The 22331-nt window shown below is 45.3% G+C and overlaps 1 protein-coding gene across 1 annotated transcript in view; it reads right to left on the bottom strand.

Annotated features, from left to right (window-relative positions):
* Positions 1-17976, bottom strand: part of ALOX5 (arachidonate 5-lipoxygenase) — a 32213-nt gene extending 14237 nt beyond the window's left edge. The window contains exons 1-5 of the mRNA XM_082308757.1: positions 17725-17976; positions 9428-9626; positions 7538-7619; positions 5870-5992; positions 370-476 (exon numbers count right to left, since the gene is read on the bottom strand). Of these exons, the coding sequence (XP_082164883.1) occupies positions 370-476; positions 5870-5992; positions 7538-7619; positions 9428-9626; positions 17725-17874 (661 nt within the window). The 5' untranslated portion in view covers positions 17875-17976. The remainder of the gene's footprint in view (positions 1-369; positions 477-5869; positions 5993-7537; positions 7620-9427; positions 9627-17724) is intronic.
* Between the last annotated feature and the right edge of the window lie 4355 nt (positions 17977-22331).

The following is a 22331-nucleotide window of genomic DNA, read 5'->3' as shown; positions in this document are numbered from 1 at the left end:
AAGCTATCTCTAGGTTTAGATGTGAAATACTTATGAAAATTTGTCCTGTGGGACTTTCACATATCTGAAAATACATTTCTAAAAGCCAAAAGGGACTAAGAAGCCCAACTGGCCTGGCCTCCAGTATAGCTCAGGACAGAGAAGGTCACTGAGTAATTCCCAGTAATTTTAGCTGGTGTGAGATCATAGCTTTGCTTTTTGGACTTGCAGGCTGCTGGTGTGATCAGCAGTCTGAGATTACAGTTTATTTATGAAAAAACATGGGAGAGCGGAAGTGCTGGTCAGCCACTTCCATCCTAATCAGGTATGTACAAGACAACTAATCAGTCATTCTACGACGCAAACATGAGCAAATGCTGATAAACCCACCGGAGATTGTGTTACTGATTCTGACAAAGATCCTTTCAAAATCTGCAAAATCACTCCAGGAGGACTGGAACATGTGCATGAAACGGTTAACATAAAGATTCTCCATCCTAAAAATGAAACAAAACAAAACATCTCTGAAAAAAAAAATCATCTCCAGCTTCCTCAATACTTTTCCCCATTCTTTTCCACCCTTTTATGTTCCTACACACAATAAATTTTTCAGTGGTGGAATGTGAGATTGGTCACCCTAGAGAATTAAATTTGCTGGCTCTACCTTTACACACAAGCCTTAAAGGTGTCTCAAGGGCCCAGTCCCTGCTATTGCATTTACTGAACTCCGTTCTCGAGTTGTTCTTGGCAGCCTACAACAGCAGTGCTTTAAAACCTATGACATATCAAAACTGTAGTCAGAAAAACTAGTGCTTCACACATCATTAGTAGTTAGCATCAGCTGAGAGTGCTAAGATCATTATTAGCACCAGTTCAGAAAGGGGTACAGTGACACAAAGAGATTGATTTGCACTAAGTCAGAACAAATACAACCCAGGATCAGTCCAGACAGTATTCCTAAACAGAAAACAGCTTCTGTAAGTATCTAAGTGGTCAAGGCCAGACTGGATCCCTATGGCATGAGGCCTGAGTTTTTGAGAGCTTTCTGTTCAGTTGAGCTGCTCGTTAGACTTGATGCTCATCTCTAACCTCAGGAACCAAATCGCTTGGTTGCAGACATCACATGAACATGGGGGGCTGGGAGCCAGAAACATCTGACTTAAAGTGCTAATTTGGCAAAGTATTCTGTCTACAACACAGTCAAGCAAGTTCACCTTGTATGAGATGACAAGTCCTAAATTGCTACATAAATGCTAACCTGTTATTAAATAGAAATCATTTATTTTGACTAGAAAGCAAATAATGAATTTGAAAAAGAAAGTTGCCTTTCCACTAATACTTCAAATGTGCAAAGAAAAGCACACACATCTCACCAGTATAAGCAGGGCAGGTAACGGAGTAAAGAAAGGTCACAGTGTTGCAGGAAATCCTGCCGAACAGAATTTGAGGGAGGAAGAATCCCAGGAGGGTGGATTTATAATCAGTAAACTTAGGCTGAAGCACCTTAAAAAGAACTGGATTAGAAGTGGCTGAAGAGGACCAAAAGCCTGGAAAAACAGCAAGTGGCAATCTGGAGGAGGGCTCTAGGCCAGCATGACCATAACCCAGACAAAGGAGCTGCTGGTACACTGAGCCCAGACAGGGTGCATGTAGAATGGACTATTTCTGCTGCTGTAGATGGCAGTCAAGGTTAAGAGGTGCCTGGAGGCATGTTAGGAAGTAAAACGCAGGCAATTGTCTAGCCTGAAACGGGAGATGACCTCTCCAGAGGTCTCTTCACACCTGACAGGGACACAGAATGATCCTACAAAGATCAAAGGGAGGGTAACTACTGGGCAGGACTTTCTGGGTAGATAGTAGCTGTTGGAATCACAGATGAACTTCATGACCATAACCAGAAGTTTAAATTATTTTAAACAACATAACTCAGCAGCTTGAGATGAGTTACTTGAGACTGTCTCATTTGAGAGTTTCCACTAAAGGTCCTGTAGAGCCTCTGCCCTCCTTCAGAACTGCTCCAAGATTAGGAAACACTAGACACATGAACCACTATGTACTGCTCCTCTCCGGCCCAGGGCGCTCTTCCTACCTGGGACTATTAGCCTGATCAAACCAAGCAGTAGGCACAGCACCTGGGATCTAGTCACAAACCTGCTGTGGTCTGACCTGCTGAATGCCAGGCATACATTCATTCTCAGATGTTTCAAAGATTACTTCCTAAAGGAATTCTGTCACATTTCTTATCTTGGAAGAAACTTCGAAAGGACTTAGGAAATAAAAACCTGTTTTCCCCAAGAAATCAAGTACTTCTCAGATGTCTCTGGCACATACTAGAAATGAGAGCAAAGTAAAAATGGCAGAGTTGCTTGTACAACTTGATCTGCCCAAATGCAACACTGGTCCAAAATAGCTACGCAAATCTGAGTTTCTGGCACAGAATCCAGGGTGAGGGTTTCTGTTTGCTAGACAGTGTAGGTCACATCAGCACTGGAAACCTTCAGGATTATCCCTACCTACACATGATTAATCCTGTAAACTTACAGAATTATCCACTGCCAACAGCATCTAAAGATCGAACCTTGCAACAGCAGAAGGAATCTCTGAGACATATCTCCCTCTTTCTAAGTTCAGTTTTGCATGTCCCAAGCAAAAGGGCTTTCCCCTCCCCTCTTCCACTACTCCCTAAGTCTCATACAACTCTCACAGCTCTCACATTTTTCCTTAAAGGTGCTCCCTGCCCACTGCTACACCTTGCAACTCTGCACCTGCGCTTGGATTTCCAAACACACCTCCCTGTCTTCCTTCCTACTGCACTCAAACTGAAGGAAGACCCCATGCTGTCCCTCATGCATCTCCATTCCATTCATGCAGATAGTTGTCCCAAGCTCCTGAAGCACAACAGGGTAGCTAGATAATGGCTATCAAACTAATTCTCCAAAGCTTTTCACAGTTCACCCAACCAAAAGCGTAAGTCTAGATTTTCAGCCAAATGTATCAGGCAGGAAGCATTGCTGTTCCTTCGAAAAATCTCTTTTGTGTCATACCAGTTCTGCAGAATGGCTGGCTATCCGCAATAAAGTTTCCAGTTCCTACTTCATGGGGAGGTGCCCTTACAGCCAATGACAAAAATAGATGTCCCTGCACTCTGTCGAATTGTTTGCAAGTTTCACTTGTACACAGACCGGCAGAATGGGATTGCTAGAAGCGAAATGTAGCCTCCAAATTGATTATGTCTACTCATGGCAAACCAGTCATCTCTGACTTTCAGATGCTCCTGCATCACTCAGATCTCCTGAATGAGCTGGGAAACAGCTGTTTTGCACTGGCTAACACCATGCTAGAAGCAACAGCTCTTGAAAAACATAGGATTTTTAAAAGTTTGGAATACCATGCCATTGCTAGGGTAACAAGAGGAGATCCCAATGACCTTGCATGGGGTTTGTATGTTTTTACACCTCTCCTCTTCCCTTAAAGGAGTTATTCCTTGGCTTTTCTGAGCTAGACTGTTTCCTGAAGCTGGGCCAAAGGAAGAGCTGCACAGTGTTTGCTTTCTTCCCTTGCTTGGAACCTCTTCTTGGTTTTGCCACAGGTTTATTCACAACAGCACAACACAACAACTATGATGGGTTTTTCCCTTTTTCAGGATGGCCTCACCCCTGGCTCTGTTTCATGGTGAACAGGTTGTACTGTTGTCCCACCTGATTGAATCTTAGAGCACTTCACAGATATGCATAGGGTCTCCTCCCAGCACTTTCTGGGAGGTAAACAAAGTGAAATTATCAAATTTGATAATTTGATAAATTCAAACTGATAATTTAACTTAGAAACTGCCTGTGGGAATCTGGCCTGCATTTTATTAAAGTCCTAACTACAGATCAATAATGATCTCTTCTGGCCTTATAAAAAAAATGACTTGCCTTTTAAACAACACTATGTAAACTTCCACAGTTTTCTTGGCTTATTTTTCTTGCCTTTTTTTTTTTTAAATTTATTTTCCCAAAGAACTATTTCTGATGGCCATTATCAAGTTCATTATCTTCTGACTAAAAGGCCCCTGCAGGGCTGGGTTCTAATACTTGTCTGTGGAAGAGGAACATCAGAGTCAAGGTTTTTCCAAGGACCTATGGTCAAGGCCCCAGATTCTTTAAAACTTCTTAAAGCTTTAAGAATCCACTGAATACTAAAGGACTGCTTGAAGAATAAGGTCTTTCATGAGGTGACAAGGGATCTCAACTTTCGGCTCAAATTAAAGATGAGAGATTTTGTTCTTCTGAAGTCTAAAGATAGATATAAAGTTGAAGGAATACATGTGCCATTGGGTAAGCTTTGGGGGCAGGAAGCATCTGTCTCTCTTTTGTACCATTAATCTAACTCCTTGTGTGACCCCACAGCCACTTCTCTGGTACAACAGCTAGTATTGCATTAAAAAGCTACAAGAGCACGCACTCTGCGACCTGTTCCATCATTCTCCTAACATCCTAATTTGTACGAGATAGAAAGCTAGAGGCCCCTGGTCTTCAAAGCTATTCAGCTGCCTTATTCCAATTAGCTCTGAAAGATCTACGACCACCCAGCCATATGTGCTGCAGAAACACACCCATCACCCTGTTCACACCTGCTGGAGATTTATTCTACTAAAAAAAAAAAGAAAAAAGATCTGCTGATGTTACAAAGCATCATTCCATTACAAAAAACAGATCCTAGTGTGGGGGAGAGAGGAGGGAGGGAGAAATCTACAGCAGAGCTAATACAGACAGAAAAAACATGTTCTTTGAAGCTTCCAATTTTCCCAATTAGAAAACAAGCAGGTAGATTATCTCAGAACAAGCCATGGGATTTGACTCTGTGTTGGCAGTGAAATTCAGCTGCATAAACATAACACCAAGAATGCTCTGACATGTAAGGTTTCAGTCACCGTCAGTTCCCCAGATGGACTCAGATAAGCAATTATGCACTGTTATTAGAACCTGCAAGTTTCTCAGTATGGCTATTAAACTCCCTAGTTCTTACCAGCCTATGCTTGATGACATAATCTCCATCTGATCACCCAAATAACGGGAGGAACACCTTTCAAAACTATGAAGAGACCAGCATATTAACAGAATCACAGATGTAGAAATTGTGGGTGATCTTGGACCAGTCTTGTCTCGTCTCAGACTATCCCACCATCAGATAGTATTGTGGGATGTCTGAGATGATAGTATGATGTGACCTGGGCATGTGAGACAGCTCAGAAGGGGACTCACAGGCCAGAGAGGCCCTATTTGCCTCATTAATCCTATACTATTTCAAAGAGCTCTGCAGGATTGATTATTCAGGCTCATCCAACAGCCAGGACTCTGGTTTTTTTCAATGACATGGCAAGTGCAAGTGGGTGGACAGTGACTTTGTTGCCCCAAGCAGATTACACTCAGATGTGGTTAACTGATAAGCTGCTCAGAACAGCTTTTCTTCAGCAGGATCTCAAGGGTGCGTTCGTACCTTCTTCTTTCGGTATGTGACTGGAAAGGCTTAATTATCGCAAACAGCCGGTGAGAGAGGTATCTCTAGGGGGCGACTCTGAGAACTAAGTCAAAAGCCTAAGGTATCAGGTGCCAATAGTCCTTCTTCCTGTGCTTTTCACCAGTGCCTCCTCCATCCATCTACAGCCAAAATAGTGCCTAATGAGAATGCAGAGGCTCAGTCAATTCCCAGCATGAAAAGCTTAAAATATTGATATTTTAAAAAAAAAAAAAATCCCTTCAATTCTTTTGTACTTTGATTGACTGCAGATCCAGATGGGAGAAAAGAATCCAATTTTGAGATGTCAATGAAACCTAAAAGGTGATCAGATCCTTACCCTGCCCCAAAAGAGATCTTGCAAAACTCCTAAAGTTCCACAAACACTTACGCTTTAGAGTAATTCAGAATGAAGTCAATTCCTTTCTCATTGTCAAACTGGATATCACGAGGCAGATCATTGTGAGAATGGGCATCGATGCTCAAGGGAAAGCCTGGATGCCACTCCTTCCAGCTGAGAAAATAAGAGAGGCTGGATTAACCATATAACCTTACCAGCATGAGAGCTATGTCATTCCTTTACCTACATTGCTTCTGTGACTCAACTCTATGAAGTAAATTTGTGGCAGACCCATTTGGGCCCAAACCAGTGACTTATACCACATCAATACCTACCAGTACCCTACAGAATCCTGAAGTACAATGGAAGGCATCTGCTTGGCCACCTACCGTCACAAAACTTGAAGTAACTTAATATCTGTGATATTTCCAAACACTTGTCACATTCAGTTGAAACTGACAGTAGCTTCAAATGTATCGGGAGGAGAGGGGACACAGAGACAGACAGCTGCCCAATGCACACTCATTCTTGGGGCTACATTTTTGCAGAACTGAGATACAGCAGCTAAAAGTACTCAGACATGTATTTAGGTTCCTCCAAAAGGCAACTCTCCAAGAGACACAGGTAGTCTTGATTCAGCTCCTCACAAGAGTCTTATGTCCTAATGGCCATGGCACACATTCTCTTCCATGTATGTTCTTGCACTGTGCCCCATTTTTACTTCAAAACAGAAGAAGGTGATTTGTAAAGAATACTGTTTCAATGGTATTTCCAAATTGCCTGCCACACACAGACTGCATTGTGTGTTATCAGTTATGCATCTGAATTGTAAATAGCTGTTTCCCTGGAATTACAAATGGTTTTGCCTTCCTTTTTGCATGCGTAAACAAAATTTTGTACCACGTCTCTTTTTTAACTATATTTTCCTCTGCTCTATTTCCCATAATTTGTAAGCAAGATCTTAGTCAAATTATATCAACAACACATGCACCAAGCCTCAATTAATCATTTCTGAATGGACCCTCTGTCTTTCTGATCGTTACTCTCATGATAAGGAGACGCAAGCGAAAGAAACTTTTGTTATTTTAACAGAGAGTATGTATCTAGGAAAAGGAAAGGTCTAATGCCTTCTGGAGTTACCCACTGATAAAAGATAGCGTTTTCCCATTGGGACCTTGATTAGGAAAAAATGTTTATGACGGTATAAAGGTGAGTATCACAACTGTGTTCTGATAGCACATTCCAGTCCACTCAAACAGGGCTGGATCTTCCACTGCACCCTGGTGCAGGAAACAACTAAAATTAGCTTGCTGCAGCAGCCAAAAATCTCTGGTAAGAGCTGACATGTTCAGATCATGTTCCGAAACTGGAGTACTGCTTGTAAAAGGCAAATGAAATCTGCCTTCAAATCTTCCTTGAAAGAACAACTGTGTGCCAGAGGGCCCACACAGAGACTGTACCACTGAATTCCCACTTAAGGCTTCCAGAGAGGCTTGTCTGGTGTTCATGTATATAGTAATGCCACTTGCACCAGGATGATCATCACTTACAGTGAATTCCATCTAAGTAAAGAACAGATATGGCCAACATGGCAACTTATGCTTTCTCTTATCCAGCAGACCAGTAATTGGAGCAATATGATAATCTGAACATACTCTGCCAAACTCTGACCTGATGAGAACAGGCCCTGGACCTTCTGGGGAGCTATGGGAAACTCACCGGTACATTTTTTGACGGGTCTCGAGCTCTTTGCGCCTGTGCTGCTTGAGAATCTGGGTCTTGTCATCCCGGGGGAGCTTTGCTGTGTAACAGGGGAAAGAGACAGGGTTATGAGGTTCCTCTACCTATCACTGCCCAGGTCTTGAGAAGTAGAGCAAAGTTTCCAAACCTTCAAATTTCTGATCTATACCTTTACAAAGTTTCTGTGGGAAATGCTTACATGATCCAATTTAGTACCTTGAGTAGAAACACAGGTCCCTAGAGAAACTGTGGAAGGAGATAAGCTCCTAACTTGGTGCCTCCAAGGGACAATTAGCTCAAGCTAGGAACATCTGTCTCAACTGCACACAAAACCTGGATTCCTAGTGTAGGCACTTGCTGTACATATCTAGTGTTAAATGGTCTGAATAGGGTCATGGGAATTAATTTTACATTTCAGTATCTAAGGAAATTTTTGTCAATAAGAGCAATCACAACATTGTTCCAGCTAATGTTCTCTGCTGAAAAACATCTCCAGGAAACATCTCTTATCCTCTCTCTTTGAGCTGTGCTCTCCCCTGTCAGCTTGGGGCAATAATCCTATCTTCTTATCATGAGAGCAGAAAGAAAAACCAGTGAAGCTTCATTTCCGGACAGCTTGCTCTTCTACACTATACTATTAAACAACACAGAGACTTCCTCAGTGATCAGAGAAAGGGCAAGGTACGTGACTCACTTTACGTACACAAACGGAAAGGCAGATAAAGCCAGCAGGAGTTTCATGGAAATAGCTGTTTGGGGATTGGAATTGGAAATATCAGAGGTAATACAATTAATAACATATATGTCTAGCGGTTTCCAGCTGGTTGTGTTCAAGTTACCAGTAGGGTTTCACTTGCTTTTGTCCTTTACCTCACCATAATCTGAAAGCCACGCAGAGCTGCTTTCTATGGAAGTGTTACAGTTGTTATAAATCACACTATGAAAAATGGAAAGTCCCCCTGGAGACCAAAAATAAACTGACGCATAGTTGTGATATAGGACAAAAGGCAACATTCCTCAGTCAGAAGTAGCCAAAAACTTAATGGGAAGATAAACATTTTTTTATCAGCTCATATATTTTTTCAGCTGTTTTCAGGCACTTGTGCTGAAGACCAATACAGCAGCCAACCTGCCCTAGGAAGCACAGAGGGGAACGTGCAAACATCAGTGACAAATGTCTGCCCCAACCCTGATCACAGCAAGTAGGTAGTCAGAGCCAGTTAAAACACAAGTTTCAGGTCCAACAGGCCACTCCAAACAGAGCACAGAAGTGCTGTAACACTTTTCTCGGTTGGTCACCACTACTTGCAGCAGTCCTATTCTTCTCACCCTGCCTTCTCCTGGACTTGACAGCATGCAAAAAGAAGGGGTGAAAAGTGAAGCTGCTGTTTCAAGTCAGTCCTTGCACCTGCTGAGCAGCCTACTTTGGAATTTTATTTCACTCTCAAGAAAACAAGACAATTTACAGGCAATTAATCATGGGCCACTTAGGGGCTTAGTATGAAACAAAGACAGGACACTAATTCTAATTAGATCAAAAGGGTTTCCAGCAACAGAGATGTGGAGCAGACAAAAATTTGGCATTAGGGTCAGCCTTCAAATTCAAGACCAGTGTGACAAGCCAGCGTAAGGACTCTTCCTTGCATGTGCTTCCAAAAATATCCAACTCAACTGCCAGTGCCCAGACCAACAAACTGTTCAGAAAGCAGTCCTAGTCAGCAGGGAAAGCTCATTGCCTAGGATGCAGAAGGGGATGGGCAGTGAGTCTCAGTGTGAGCGAGAAGATTGGGAGGTACATGGGGAAAGGGGAAGGAGAGGTGGAAGAATTCTGGATGTTCTGCAGAAAATCAGGTTTCTTATGGCTCTCACCTCTTCCATCTCGAAGGACAATCTCTTTTTCATCTGTAATCCAACGGTAACATGGGAACTCCAAATAGTCACCTATTGGCGTTTTTACAGTGATATACTTAAGGTACCAGTCATCCTGGTACCAATATTTTCGTTTCTCAATTTTTATTAGCTGAATTTCTCCAAGGTCTTCTTCCACAGTCACATCATAGGAGTCAACCTACAGAGCAGAATACAGTCAATGATCCACTGCACATGCAGGAAGCGCAACCAGCACTACACAAGTGTACCTGGCCTTTCCTGATATGGCATGGGTGCAAGAGAACTTTCCAGCTTCTGGTGGGTGAGAAAAGGAAGATCTATTATTGGACTGCAATGCAACAGAAAGATGAATAAAAGAACAAGAACATGCAAAACACTCCAGAAACGGCAAAACATCTTGGTATGCAACCTAAAAATGATATTACTCCTTGAAATATTTGCAAGTCTGAGGAAAACATGCAGACCATGAAATCATTTACTGCTCTCCTGGCAATAGCTGAAAGAGGTATTGCTAAGGCACATCTATTAATGCAACTGGAGTGGAAAGAAGATCATGACATTAACACATTGGAGTAGGAATCTAAAGACCTGTGTGTATTAGTCATATGTGCTTCAGACTAAGGACAGTATCCAGATCACCTAAATCCCCTTTGTCTTGTGCTTCCTGTGGCCGGTCTTCTTCAGTTCTCCATTTTTAAAATGAGGACAATGGTACATTTTATGTTTGTACAGCTTAGATTTGGACAATGATATATTTTGTGTTTGTACAGGCCAGACATACAAAGGAATTCACGTAGCTAACTGAAAACAAGGTTCATAAGAACTGCATCAAGCTCTGGAGGCACTCCATTCTTTCATTCTTTCACAAAAAGCAGGCCAGCATGTGGAAACGTGGTTTAGCTCTTTCCTCAGTTTGGAGTTAACTCAAAGGCCTGACTCCTGCAGCATGGAGGGACCTCAGACCAGACTTGCACAGTAGCTAGTCTGTTTAGTCCTTTCCCATGCTGAGTGTCTGGTCACAGGGTCTTTGCACTGAGCTGGTACTGAAGGCTAGGACCACCCTTACCTGCTCCTTCAGGAGTGCCCTCATCAGGGGCATACAGGGACAGGCCCCTGAAACCTTGAGTTATTGGCCGTGCACTGATTCAGGTGAGGAGCAGACCAGTCCTGGTGCTACCTCTACACCAAGCTTTGCTGAGGTGCAAGGGCTGCAGCTCTGAACCTGGGCGGGCTGAGGAAGCGACTGAATACCACGCTTTCCCTTTCTTGATGAATGCTGCAGCAGGGTGACAAAAGAAGTACCAGTGAACATTTTCACCTCCTTCTGTTTGAATTACAATGGCTGCGACTACCAAGCTCAGCATTTCTTCCATGTGGAAGGCCTGTTCTCAGCCCACATATATGATTTGGCCTCCTCTCCAGGCTTCACCATCAGATGGCTTAAAATGGATGTGGAGCCACTTGGCCCACCAGGAGTGTATCTGTGAGCACATGTAATCGGCAGACCTTAGCTGCTAAGTGCTCTAGCTACTGAGGTGTGGTAAGCGGCCGCACGGAAGGCCAAAGAGAGCTAGCCATCTAGACACAACAAGATGACTTCAGCCACCAAGGTCAGGCACCAGTTCACTGTGTAAATTGCCTCTCCCACAACACTGCTTTCAGTGCCGCAGCTACACGGCCAGGCCTGCGAGGACAGTTGTGGACAAGGTGCTCCCCTCAGCACTTCTTGCCCATGATAAGCACCCCCCACTCAGCACAGCGGCTGTTATGAATGCTGACTCAAGTGCCTTGCTAAATTGCCTAACAGATTTAGGACAGTGAACACGTATCCCAAAGATGGGTACTTCACTCCCCTCATGAGGCTAACTTCTCAGGGATGCATGCAGTTTCTTACTGCATGTGGAGACAGCACCCAGCAAATTTCTGGTGGCACTTGCACTATTAGGCAATGCCAGCATAGGAAGAAATTTCAAATATGACCAGTAAGACACCATGTAGTACTAGGCAATTCAGGGGAACAGGAATTGAGTCTCACTTTCCAAGACTAAACAGCTTAGGGCAAATGGGAGTAGCCAAGTGCTCATCGTAATAAAGCGGAATTGGCTATGGCAACTATGGAAGCAGCAGCCAAAGCCTCCTCTGCTCAGATGATCCTGCTAAGCTTCATGTGATTATAAGTAGAGACTTCATTCTCTTGTGGATTTTCTCAACACAGCAAACAATCTCAGAAGCCAACCAGCTGCTGAGATCAAAAGGCTGAGGTACTGCATCGACATGCTGCAGTGCCTGTGGAGACTCACTTGCCTGTGTGAGCTTTGTCATTTGGGTCCTGACCTAGAAACCACACTCTGCTTGTTCTTTTCAGGAGCACTTTCTTAGCCTTCCCCAGGCATTTGATATATGACCACTGTTACTGTCTTTCTTGCTAGGGAAAGGCACAAGGACCAAAACTGAAAACTGAAGAAAGATTAAATTCCAGACAGGAGAAAGGAAAAAAAAAAAAAATTAAGTGCCTCCAGATGGCACTTATTATTTCAACTGTTATAAAAGAAAGATTCATAGCAACTTGCACCCACATGATTGGAAGATCAAACATAAGAAGGATCCCTTGACATCCCTTTGTCTCCCATTTTAACCCAAGTTTCCCACATTACTGATGCAAAGTACCCTTTTCTATGAGCTATCCATGAATTACCAGCTGTGATGATCACTTTGGGATGAAGACATCTATCTGTCCACCCAAGTTTGGGACGACAGACCTCAGTTCTCTCATAACCCATTACATAAAAATACTAGCTGTCAAAGTTTGTCACATCTAATTGACTCATAGAAGCCAGAGTAAAATAAAAAACCCTTCAGGCTTTGGAGTCCATCCTGCAATGAAACATTGTCCTTGCCTGTCTTTCCCCAAAGATGTTCTTCAATCAACTTTGGAACTGCCAGGCCATGATTGCTACACTGCAACTCATATGAGGCTGTTTCGTACTAACAAGGATATTGGAATTTCTTCTAATATGCAGCCTAATTTAATTTTAGGCTCAAATATTTAAAATGGGTATGGACGGTGCTTATTTAGATTTGCTGAGACTTAACAGATTAATCTTAGTCTGAGCTACATTCTCCCCATGCCTATTAAAGCAAAAGACATTGAACTGTTTATTTTAAAAAGGAAGCCCATTGTGTCTTAAATAAAAATTTGCAATGTTTATGTCAATAGCACACCCATACACACCAGGTGATAACAAACTGCTTCACAAATAGCATGGCAGTCCTTGGCAAGCTTGGGATGACAGCGTCTGTCTGCTAGGATGTGAGCTGAGAGATGAAAATCAGAGTTGAGATTTCAACCAGCATATCAAAATGAAGCTTGTCACTTTTCCTTGCATCTCCATAGCACAGAAGAAATAGTTCTTTCTGTAGAGCCAATAAATAAACTAATTTTAAACATTTTTTTGAAAGTTTATGTTCCTGACTCTACAGCCCTCTCCCCCCCCCCCCCCCCCCCCATCTCAGAACAGCTAAAAGGATCACTCCCTTGATGATCCATGATTTTGAACCAGCTGTGAAGACTTAAAAATTGTGAGTGGCTTTTCTCAGAAATCACATTAATAGTGCCTTGAGCCACAGCCATGACAGTCAGTGACTGTAGGACATACCCCTGTGCCCCTGGCTAAGTGAATGGAGATTCCTCCCTCCCACAATACTGGTTTCAAACACCACCTTGATCTTTGCCTATCACCCCACGTCCAATATTCTCAGGTTCACTCTTGTCAGTCGACACAAAGAATTCTGGATGATGGCTAGAAAACGTGGATAACATGCTCAGATTGTTTCCCAATCTTCATATCTTCTTTCCAAAAATAGGCAGCACTTGAACCATTTCTACTTCATGTTCATTTCCCTCCAGCTCCTGGTTTTCCCAGTAAAAACAGTGTGAATAAACTTTTTACCAGGCTCAGGTTTTGCACTGAGTCAGTACTTCTGCAATTTCGTATGTCTTCCCCAGACCAGATGGCACTTCGCAAAAGAGTCCCTCGTCACAGGCTGTCATACCATGTATCTCAAACTCAGCCACTTCCTGCTTGTGCACCTCTTCATGCAATTACAACACAAAATGAATTCTCTCTTTCAATTTTACCATGATCTTGTTGCATTCGGCAGTCAGGAGCTGGAAGTAGCCATCTTGCAGAGACACAGTCCAAACAAATCCACAAACCTATATGTGAATTATTACCCATTTGTGTTCCTCACTATAAAGGGAATTTAAACATGTAGAAACTAATGCAATAACCTGCAGAAGCAAATTATAAACTTCATCTGGATCAGATTTGCTTTGTATTCAGCTACTTGGGATTTTTATGCTCCATCTTCTGACTCATTTCCAGTTCCAGGGCTAGTCATGTACAGAGGAAGAATAAGGTAACCAGTTTCCCTGAATAGGGGAAACATACTGCATTATTTCTAGCTCAAGTCCTCATGAAAACCCATCGCTGTCAAGTGATTAGTATGGCACAGAAAGTCTGAAATTAGTCGTATTTTCTCATCAGCTCCTTGTTGCCCAAGCTACCTGACTATACTTTTTTTATTTCATCTCCTTTAAAGGTTCAGCTAACAATTTCATTCTTAAAAAATCCTCATTTCCACGTATATATTTCTATAGTTCTTATGATGTCACACCTATATATATATATATACACACATCTAAGATTTAAATTAAAGAGCAATGTGACTCAGACCCAAAGAGTTGATAGAAATGTCACATTGGCAGCCAATCTTTGGAAGAAACTCATTCCTCTGGTAGCAATCTCTTTGCTGATATTACAAGGGCCCTAAAATAGTTGCACAAGTCACTGTTTATGTAATGCAAAAAGGACATTCAATTAGCCTAAATGTTCCTGAAGGTTTTTAATCTTTTTATGACCATCATAGTTCCCATTTTAATGGCACTTCTGAAAGTAAGGGTTCCCTCCTGATGTCTCACCCAGCTTTCACTGCCTCCAAGCCAGCAACACCATGGGCTCACCTGAGATGACAGTTTTGCTAATTCAGTAAAGGTGTGTCGGGTTACAAAAATGGTACAAGGTCCAGGTAAGAATTGACAGTTGATTGCTCAAGGTTTCCATGGCATTTGTATGAGGTCTCCTGGTGAACACATGGCATCCCTGATGACTGCATGGTGAGCCAGAGATGCCAGGACTTTTTACACAGTTTGATTTCAGAGTGAGAGAACAGAATTAATGAAGACTATTGGACTGTCCAACTCCTGTAGCATCCTGTTCAAGCAATTTAATCTCACGCAAAACCTAAGCTCTTTCTTTTTGAGGAGAGACTCCTACTGACTAGCCTAATATTGCAAAAAGGACGACACAGACAACCCCTCTTTCTATAAGCACAAAGCTCTAAGTGGAGAGAACCGTATTTCCCTTCTGGAAATACTTGTGAGTGAGTTTCTTTCAACAAAAGCAAAAAGCAGATGAAGAGGTAACAGGAAGAAAACAGAGAACCGAGTGACACCGTAACACTTGCTTTGAAATCGCTCAGCACCAACAGGAACTTACTCAAAAGACACTGAGTAAAGAAAAGCAGCTATGGCTTTCTACATCGCCTGTGTCCAGTACTTGGAGTACGTCAGACAAAAACTACAACTGAGCTACCATTGTGCAAGTCCCTTCGGGTTTTTCCATGTCCGTTTCCCTCAATCAACATTTGTCATACAAATCTCCTACTCAGAGCTGCCCCAAGCCCTCATTCTTCATATCTAGTAATACGCACAATTTGCATTAATTCAAATGAAGACTTTTTACCAGGATAATGGAACTACTGAGCCTCGCCCAACATTTAGAAAAGACACTGGAAAGCAGACGAACCCTTACAAGATAATACTGTGAAATTCTGGTCATCCACTGAAAAAGTGCATTTTTTTTTGCAAATGTGTTCACAACTGAATTGCTTTGCAGAAAAAGAAAATTATAGAGATGCTATTGAAAGAAACACTAAAGGCAGAACTGTGAGAGCAGTTGCTGCATTTTCCAAACCAACCAACTTGAAAGTCTTTTCGCCAGCTTCAGTTTTGTTTTTTTGGTTCCCTATTGGTATTTTTCTTTTCTTTCCTTCTGTCTTTGCACAACGTATTAGTAAGACTCACAGTGTTTTGGGCACAATGTTACTGAACAGGTGCCTGGAGAAACACACTGCACTCCCCAAGAAAACATCCTCAACAACAAAACTTAGCACAGCGTACTGCAAGTGTCCAATGAGCCAGGCACTTTATGGAACACAGAGTTATTCTCACATGCTGAAAAAACTGACTGCATATTTGTATATCAAACACATAACGATTAACAGAAATAATTAATTTGAATAGGAGAAAAAGTCCTCATCTGGTTTTAGGCAAGAACCTTTGCACTTGGAAACAAGTTTGACAGAAAAAGAGACAGTCCCTGCCTCAGAAAGCTTACTTAGCTAACAATGCATTTTATATAAAACGCTAGGACTCAGGTGAAGACTTTCAAATATGCCTAAAAGCTACCTTCCTGAGGAGATGTAAGTACTCATTTTAGGTGCACACATCCTCCGCTGTAGTGCTACTAACACCCACAAACCTCATTCACTGCTTCCTCACCCAGTGGGGTTCAACGCTCACAGGTACCTCTGCTCCTGCTGGACCTGGTCCCACAGCAGTTCAAGACTTGATGCTGAGCATATACTTAATGCCTACATCATGGCATTTTCTCCCTGTGACAGGATCCAGTCCAATCAGATGTTCAGAGTACTACCAGGCTCTCCATCACAGCCACCTCTCAAAGACAGTGAAACCCTCTTTTGTAGCCCAGGGATAAGAGCAAACTGCCTGATTGCTGGAGACCCTGGAGCTTATCTCCTCAGCTGGGCAGGGCTCAGCCCTCCTAGAAGAGCACCCTAACCCTAAGTTTGCAGGACAATCTGAGGTCTTCTTCAACCTCTCTTGTTAATGTTCTTAAGCTTTGCTTAAAATATGTGACTGTTCACCGGCTAAGAGAGAAAGAATGACTGGATGTCCATTTGGGACATCCAGATAACAAGGTTCTAAGCTAATGAATGTTTAATCATGAAGGCAAGTAACTTCAACAGCAGCAGCTGGTAAGTCCCCACACTTGAATTTGCTAGAGTATCTCCTCAGAACATCAGCTATAAATATCCGGGGACTATATCTACACATGCCATCAACGCTTATTCAAAATGCTGACTTCTGTTAGCCATATATGAGATGTCTAATGCAGAAGAGACTGGAAACCTAACTTGGGCTGTGAACCCCGTGATTAAAGAAACACACCTAGAGGCAAAGCAGCACCGTGACAGTGAAGTCTCACTTGTATATGCAGCGGTAGATCTCATTTCCAAAGGGACTTAGGAGGACTTTGCTAAAACTTTCAAAGCTGCTTAAATCTCATCAGACCTTTTGGAAACTGTGTGTTGGGTTTCCAAATAGAATACACATTTTGGGAGGGGAAAAACAAATTACCTGAGCTATTATTTTCACAATGGCAGATAAATAAATAACTTAAATTATTAATAAAATAAAATTAAGCAGATAAATAAATGCCATTCTAAAAGAGTGCTCAGAGTATAAGCGATTACAGATGGATAGCCAGGATACTGTGGTAAGACCACAGAGAGGACAGGGCACAATACATGGCAGAAATCAAGGTTAGAAAGAATAGCATGACTGATAGCCCAGTCCCAGCTTCATTCTCACACTTGCATGTTCGTGCTGTTTGCCAGCTTTCATTGAAGTTGCCCTACACATTTCCCTTGGCAGGCATCATAATTCCCGCTGGATGCTCTTATCTCTATTTAATTCCTTGGAGATAGCAGGGCTCTGACTACTAGTAAATAGTGATCCTAAACATCACCTATCAACAGGAAGCACACAACTTTTTTTTAGTATTTGTAAGGAAAATACAATAAAACCTGAAAGCCCGTTGTAAGCCAGAACCAAGGGGCCCCATCTTTCCCCACGACTAGCACAGCCTGGGCTAACCCTCAGGACAGGGATGTGAGCGATGGGCGGCCGGGGATGGCAGCAGGCACCGCGGTGCCGGTGTCCCGCTCCGGCGGGCCCGGGTGCCGGCGAGGTGCGGCAGAAGGCTCCGCCATCCCCGGCCGTGCGGGTCCGGCCCCAGGCGCCGCGAAGGGCGATGCGCGACGGCGCGTACGCGGCGGAGCCCCTGGGACCCCGCCGGGGCGGGGGCCGGGCAACCGCGGGGTGCGGGCTCCCCCCGCCCGGCCGGACTCACCGCACCGCGCTCGAAGTCGTTGTAGAAGGGTTTGTCCAGGAGGTGCCTCTCGCTGCAGCCCGCCGTGCCCTCCAGGCTCAGGTACACGTAGTCGTCGGTGCCCGCGAACCACTGGCTGCCCGTGGCCACCGTCACCGTGTAGGACGGCATGGCCCCGCCGGCGCGGCTCGGCTCAGCTCAGCTCTGCACGGCCCCACCGACCCGACGGGACCCGGCCGCTGCTGAGCTGCGCTCCTGTCCTAGCCCGGACCCTGCCCAGCGCCGCCTCCGCCTCCTCCTCCTCCGCCACCGCACGGCGCTGCTCGGCCCTGCCCCAGCGGCCGGCACACCTACCCCGGTACCCTGCACAGCCCCCGCGGCGGCCCTCCCCGACACCCCCAGGCAGGCTGTGCTGCACAGCTGCCCGCGCCCCGCACTGCGCCCCTGTCCCAGCACAGCTACCCGGCACTGCACCCCTGTGCCGGCACAGCTACTCGCCACTGCACAACTATCCTGCACTGCGCCCCTGTGCCGGCACAGCTACCCGCCACTGCACCCCTGTGCCGGCACAGCGCCCCTGGCCCAGCACAACTATCCTGCACTGCGCCCCTGTGCCGGCACAGCTACCCCGCACTGCGCCCCTGCCCCAGCACAGCTACCCGGCACTGCGCCCCTGTCCCGGCACAACTACCCTGCACTGCGCCCCTGCCCCAGCACAGCTACCCGGCACTGCGCCCCTGCCCCAGTACAGGTACCCTGCCACCCTGCCCTGCACCCCTGTCCCACACCCAGCACACAGCCCTCACAGTGCACCTGCCCTCCCACTCTGCACCAGCTCCACGCCAGCACACTTTACACAGGCCTGCGCACAGCACTTTCCTCTTGATAGCCTTCCACTCCTGTTGCACAATCCAACACAGCGCTCAGAGCCTCAGCGCACAGCACGCTGCTCTGCAGAGCAATCCTGCTCCTGCCAGTCACAGCTGCACACAGCCCTGGACAGCTCACCCTCACACAGCTCGGTGTGCCTCACCACCTCTACACTTAGAGGATTTCAGCCATGCACCCTCACGCTGCTCTGCACTCTGTAACCTCACCTCCTAATCACCCCAGTTTGCAGGCATGCACACACTTCTTTGCCCAAACCATACGTGTGTACTACACCAACTCAACCCACTACCACAATCTACCCCCACATGTAAACTGCATATATCCCATTCTCTTTATCATCCAGAGTTACTCACTCTATACTCACCATACTGCACCCTCATTATATACACCAAATCTGCAAATCCATGTACAACTCACCCTTTTCTCAGGTCTAGACCCCCATATGCACTATTGCTGGCATGCTTTATTCCCTGTATTCCTCTCAGCTTCTCAAACACCCTGTTGTCTTTGCACAACCGTGTGTAACGCTAACTAACTGCCAGCGTATCTACACATCAGAGCTGTACATACGCGACCAACACCCCATTTCCACAAGGCAGTCTAAAAACCCCACAATTTCACAGTCCCCACCCTGAGTGTACCAAGCACCACATACCTGCTATCATTAAGATGCTATCATTAAGACAACAGAAGAGTTGGCTGTGCTTCTTCCACAGTCCAACCTACCCTGGAAATAACCTCATAGCAGTGGCACTGCACGCTTGGCACTTTTAGCCACCAAGGTCACTAATGCTATTCTCCTGCATTTTCATCAGGCAACTAAATACTACATGCTGTCACCTCTGTTACCTCACTGATGATCTCCGTTCATGCTGCTGCCAGCAGCAGCTGCACGATACTGTGCTGAAAGAAGCCAGGATGGGGCTTTTGCAGATCCCAGTGTCCTTCCACCATTGCTCTGCGATCAGACCTAGCTCCTTGTTTCCTCACTGTCGGGTGGTTTGCCGGGCTGGTCTCTGTGCGCTTGTGAATTTCTAGTGACAGGTACCCAGAGCAAGCTAAATTAAAGCCACTTCAGAAGTGCTTTACTCATGGTGCGCTTGCACCTCAGATGCTGTGCTCACATCGCCTCATATACTAATTCAGTCATACTTCGGTAGCACTTTCAGTCTGAGGCACTCGCTACATATAGTCTGTCTCCTCACATAAGAAGCTGGGTGGGCGTTATCAGCCACCAACCTTCAAATACAGAGAAAGACAGTGATTAAAGTCAACAGTTGGAAGTTATTGCTGGCTCTGCCTACTTCTGTTCCGGCAAACCCGTTTGCGAAGTGCCTCATGCCTCACTCCAGCATGTCTGCTGCAACTTGGACTGCTGGGCACCACTGCAAGATATGCTTATGGAGTCTGCTTCAGCTTCTAAAACTGCAGCTACCCAAGATGCGTTGTGGCTTGTCTTACACACTGTAGCCAGTGGTGGCCACGCAGCAATGCGGACAGCCTGCGATGCCCTGGAAAGGTTCCTGTTCTTTCACAGAAGAGTGATGCTACTGGGCTACACTCACCCAGACAAGTCAGGGAAGGTCTTCTCCATCTCTTCTGTACAAATAGAGACTCAACCACTTGCTATATTGTGACTAAGATTTCAAGGCTCGCCCACATTCAGGGTATGTATTTACGTATAGGCATACAAAAAATTCACTGTGCCTTTCTTAGCTCTACTGAATTGCTCAGCATGAATTTCTAGTCTACTGCTACTTTTTAAATAACACCCAGAACTGCAAGATTGCCAGCTGTCACATGGCACACCCAAGGCAGCTGCAGAATCCCAGCCCAGAGATCGGATCGCTCCTCCTGAGATTTAACCAGCAAGGGATCCTGCCTGCTGCACTGTGATCCCTTCCATCGACAACGTTACCACAGGAAAGCGCACCATGAACTCCTAAGTTCTTCCTTGGTTTAATCTTTCCTTTACATAAGATTTCAAAGAAATCATACATCAGTTTCATTTTTGCACAAGTGCTGTCAGCCCTAAAGTTTCTAAATTTAGGTTCATAGCCTTCATTGAAAGATGTATCTGAAACCCTTTTAACATGCCAAGTGCTGCAGAGCCAGTTTTTGTCAGACACAAGGCCACCTTCTGGGCACCTTAGTTTTTGCTGCAAATACGGAACAAAGTGGTGTTCAAACCTTGATTGGTGGGTTTCAGCTCCAATGCAGCGTTCCAGCTCCATCCCTTTCCCCTGGCTCATCAGTTCTGTTTTCAGACCGTTCGGATCATTTCTGTACAGAGGTGTGACTGGGGAGTCTCGCTACAGTGTTACAACCTCTCTTACCAACCCATTAAAGAAAATAACTAGCTAAGCTCTGTCCTGTACATGAAATTTGTAGGAATACATTTGTTACCTCTCCCCAGCCCCTTCACCACTATGTCTCTTTTCAGTCTGTTCCTTCAGCACCTCTCACTTTTATCATGATTTCTACCTTCAATGATTTATTTGTAATATTTACCATTGGGAGAATTTCAAATGTTTCATCAAAATCCTACCAAACAAAATGTCAGGATACATAAAAAACAAACCCAGCCATTTTATCAAGAGACTACATTATTTCACCCCTGAGGAGACGACTACTGTATGGGACACCAGCACGATTGATTCTCTTCTGTGTTGTATCAGATAGCTGCTCGATGTCAAACAAGGAAACCACTCTTGGAAATAGCTGGATCCAAGGTGTGCGTCCTAAAGATTAGGCTATGGGATCAGACACAGACTTGCATTGCAGGGTTTCCCCTGCTCCCCCAACGCCACCCTGGCGTCCTCTTGGCACGGTGGCTAAGCTGCAAAGGGAAGATCGTGCTGCACCCTGCACATGGCACGTCTCCCAGGGGTGGCGAGGGAGGCTTGAGCCAGTCAGGTTGGGGAAGACCTCGACGCCAGGTCTCCGGCTTCCTTTCTGAAACCACCAACTCCCTTGCGGCACGTGGTCAGCCTCATCACTTCGGCCTGCTCTTCCAGCAGCTGCATTTTAAAGCAGATGATCAAGTCCTTTGCTAAGACAGTGGAAGGCGTGGAGACCAAGGGAGATGCTGCCTGTGAGAGGCACTCTGGGACCAGGGGCTCCCTGGCCAAGGCACCAGCCTGCACCCCTGCTCCAGGCACCGAGGACCGGCAGCCTGCACGCGGGCCGGGCGCTCGGACACCGCTGCCCTGTCTGATGCCCGGGACTTTCGGCCGGCAAGGGACGGACCTGAGAGCCCCCGGCTCCCTCGGGTCTGTAAGCGCCTGGGGAACGAGCTGCGCCGCACGTGCCTGGAAGCCTGGTTCCCGCAGCGCGGGCTCTCCATCTTAGGGAAAACACCCAGAAACGGGAAACGCGGGAAGCGGGGGCGCCGCGCGCCGCCGCCCTGGGCAGCAGCGCCCCCTGCTGGGCCCGGCCCGGCCCGCGGGGCCTTCCCCGCCCGCGGCCCGGCGGCCGGAGGGGAGCAGGGCAGCTGGGGAGGGGAAGAAGGGGCTGCTGTTGTAAGTGGAGTGCAACGTTACCTCCTTTGCCAGTGTGAAAAATAGAATAAAAATAGAAAAAAAACTTTTTTTTTTTCTTATTTTGCATTCTATTTTAAGGTGGTCTGCAATATCACCTCCTTTGCCAGCGTGAAAAATGCAAAAGTCAGAGTAATCGATCTCTAACTGCTATCGATAACTACCTTCGTGCCTGGCAGTCCTTGTGTGCGCAGCTAC

This window comes from Platalea leucorodia (assembly GCF_965183815.1).
Source record: "Platalea leucorodia genome assembly, chromosome: 4".
Lineage (NCBI taxonomy): Eukaryota > Metazoa > Chordata > Aves > Pelecaniformes > Threskiornithidae > Platalea > Platalea leucorodia.
The sequence above is the reverse complement of the archived record's forward strand: the minus strand, read 5'-3'. Positions and strand labels throughout refer to the sequence as shown.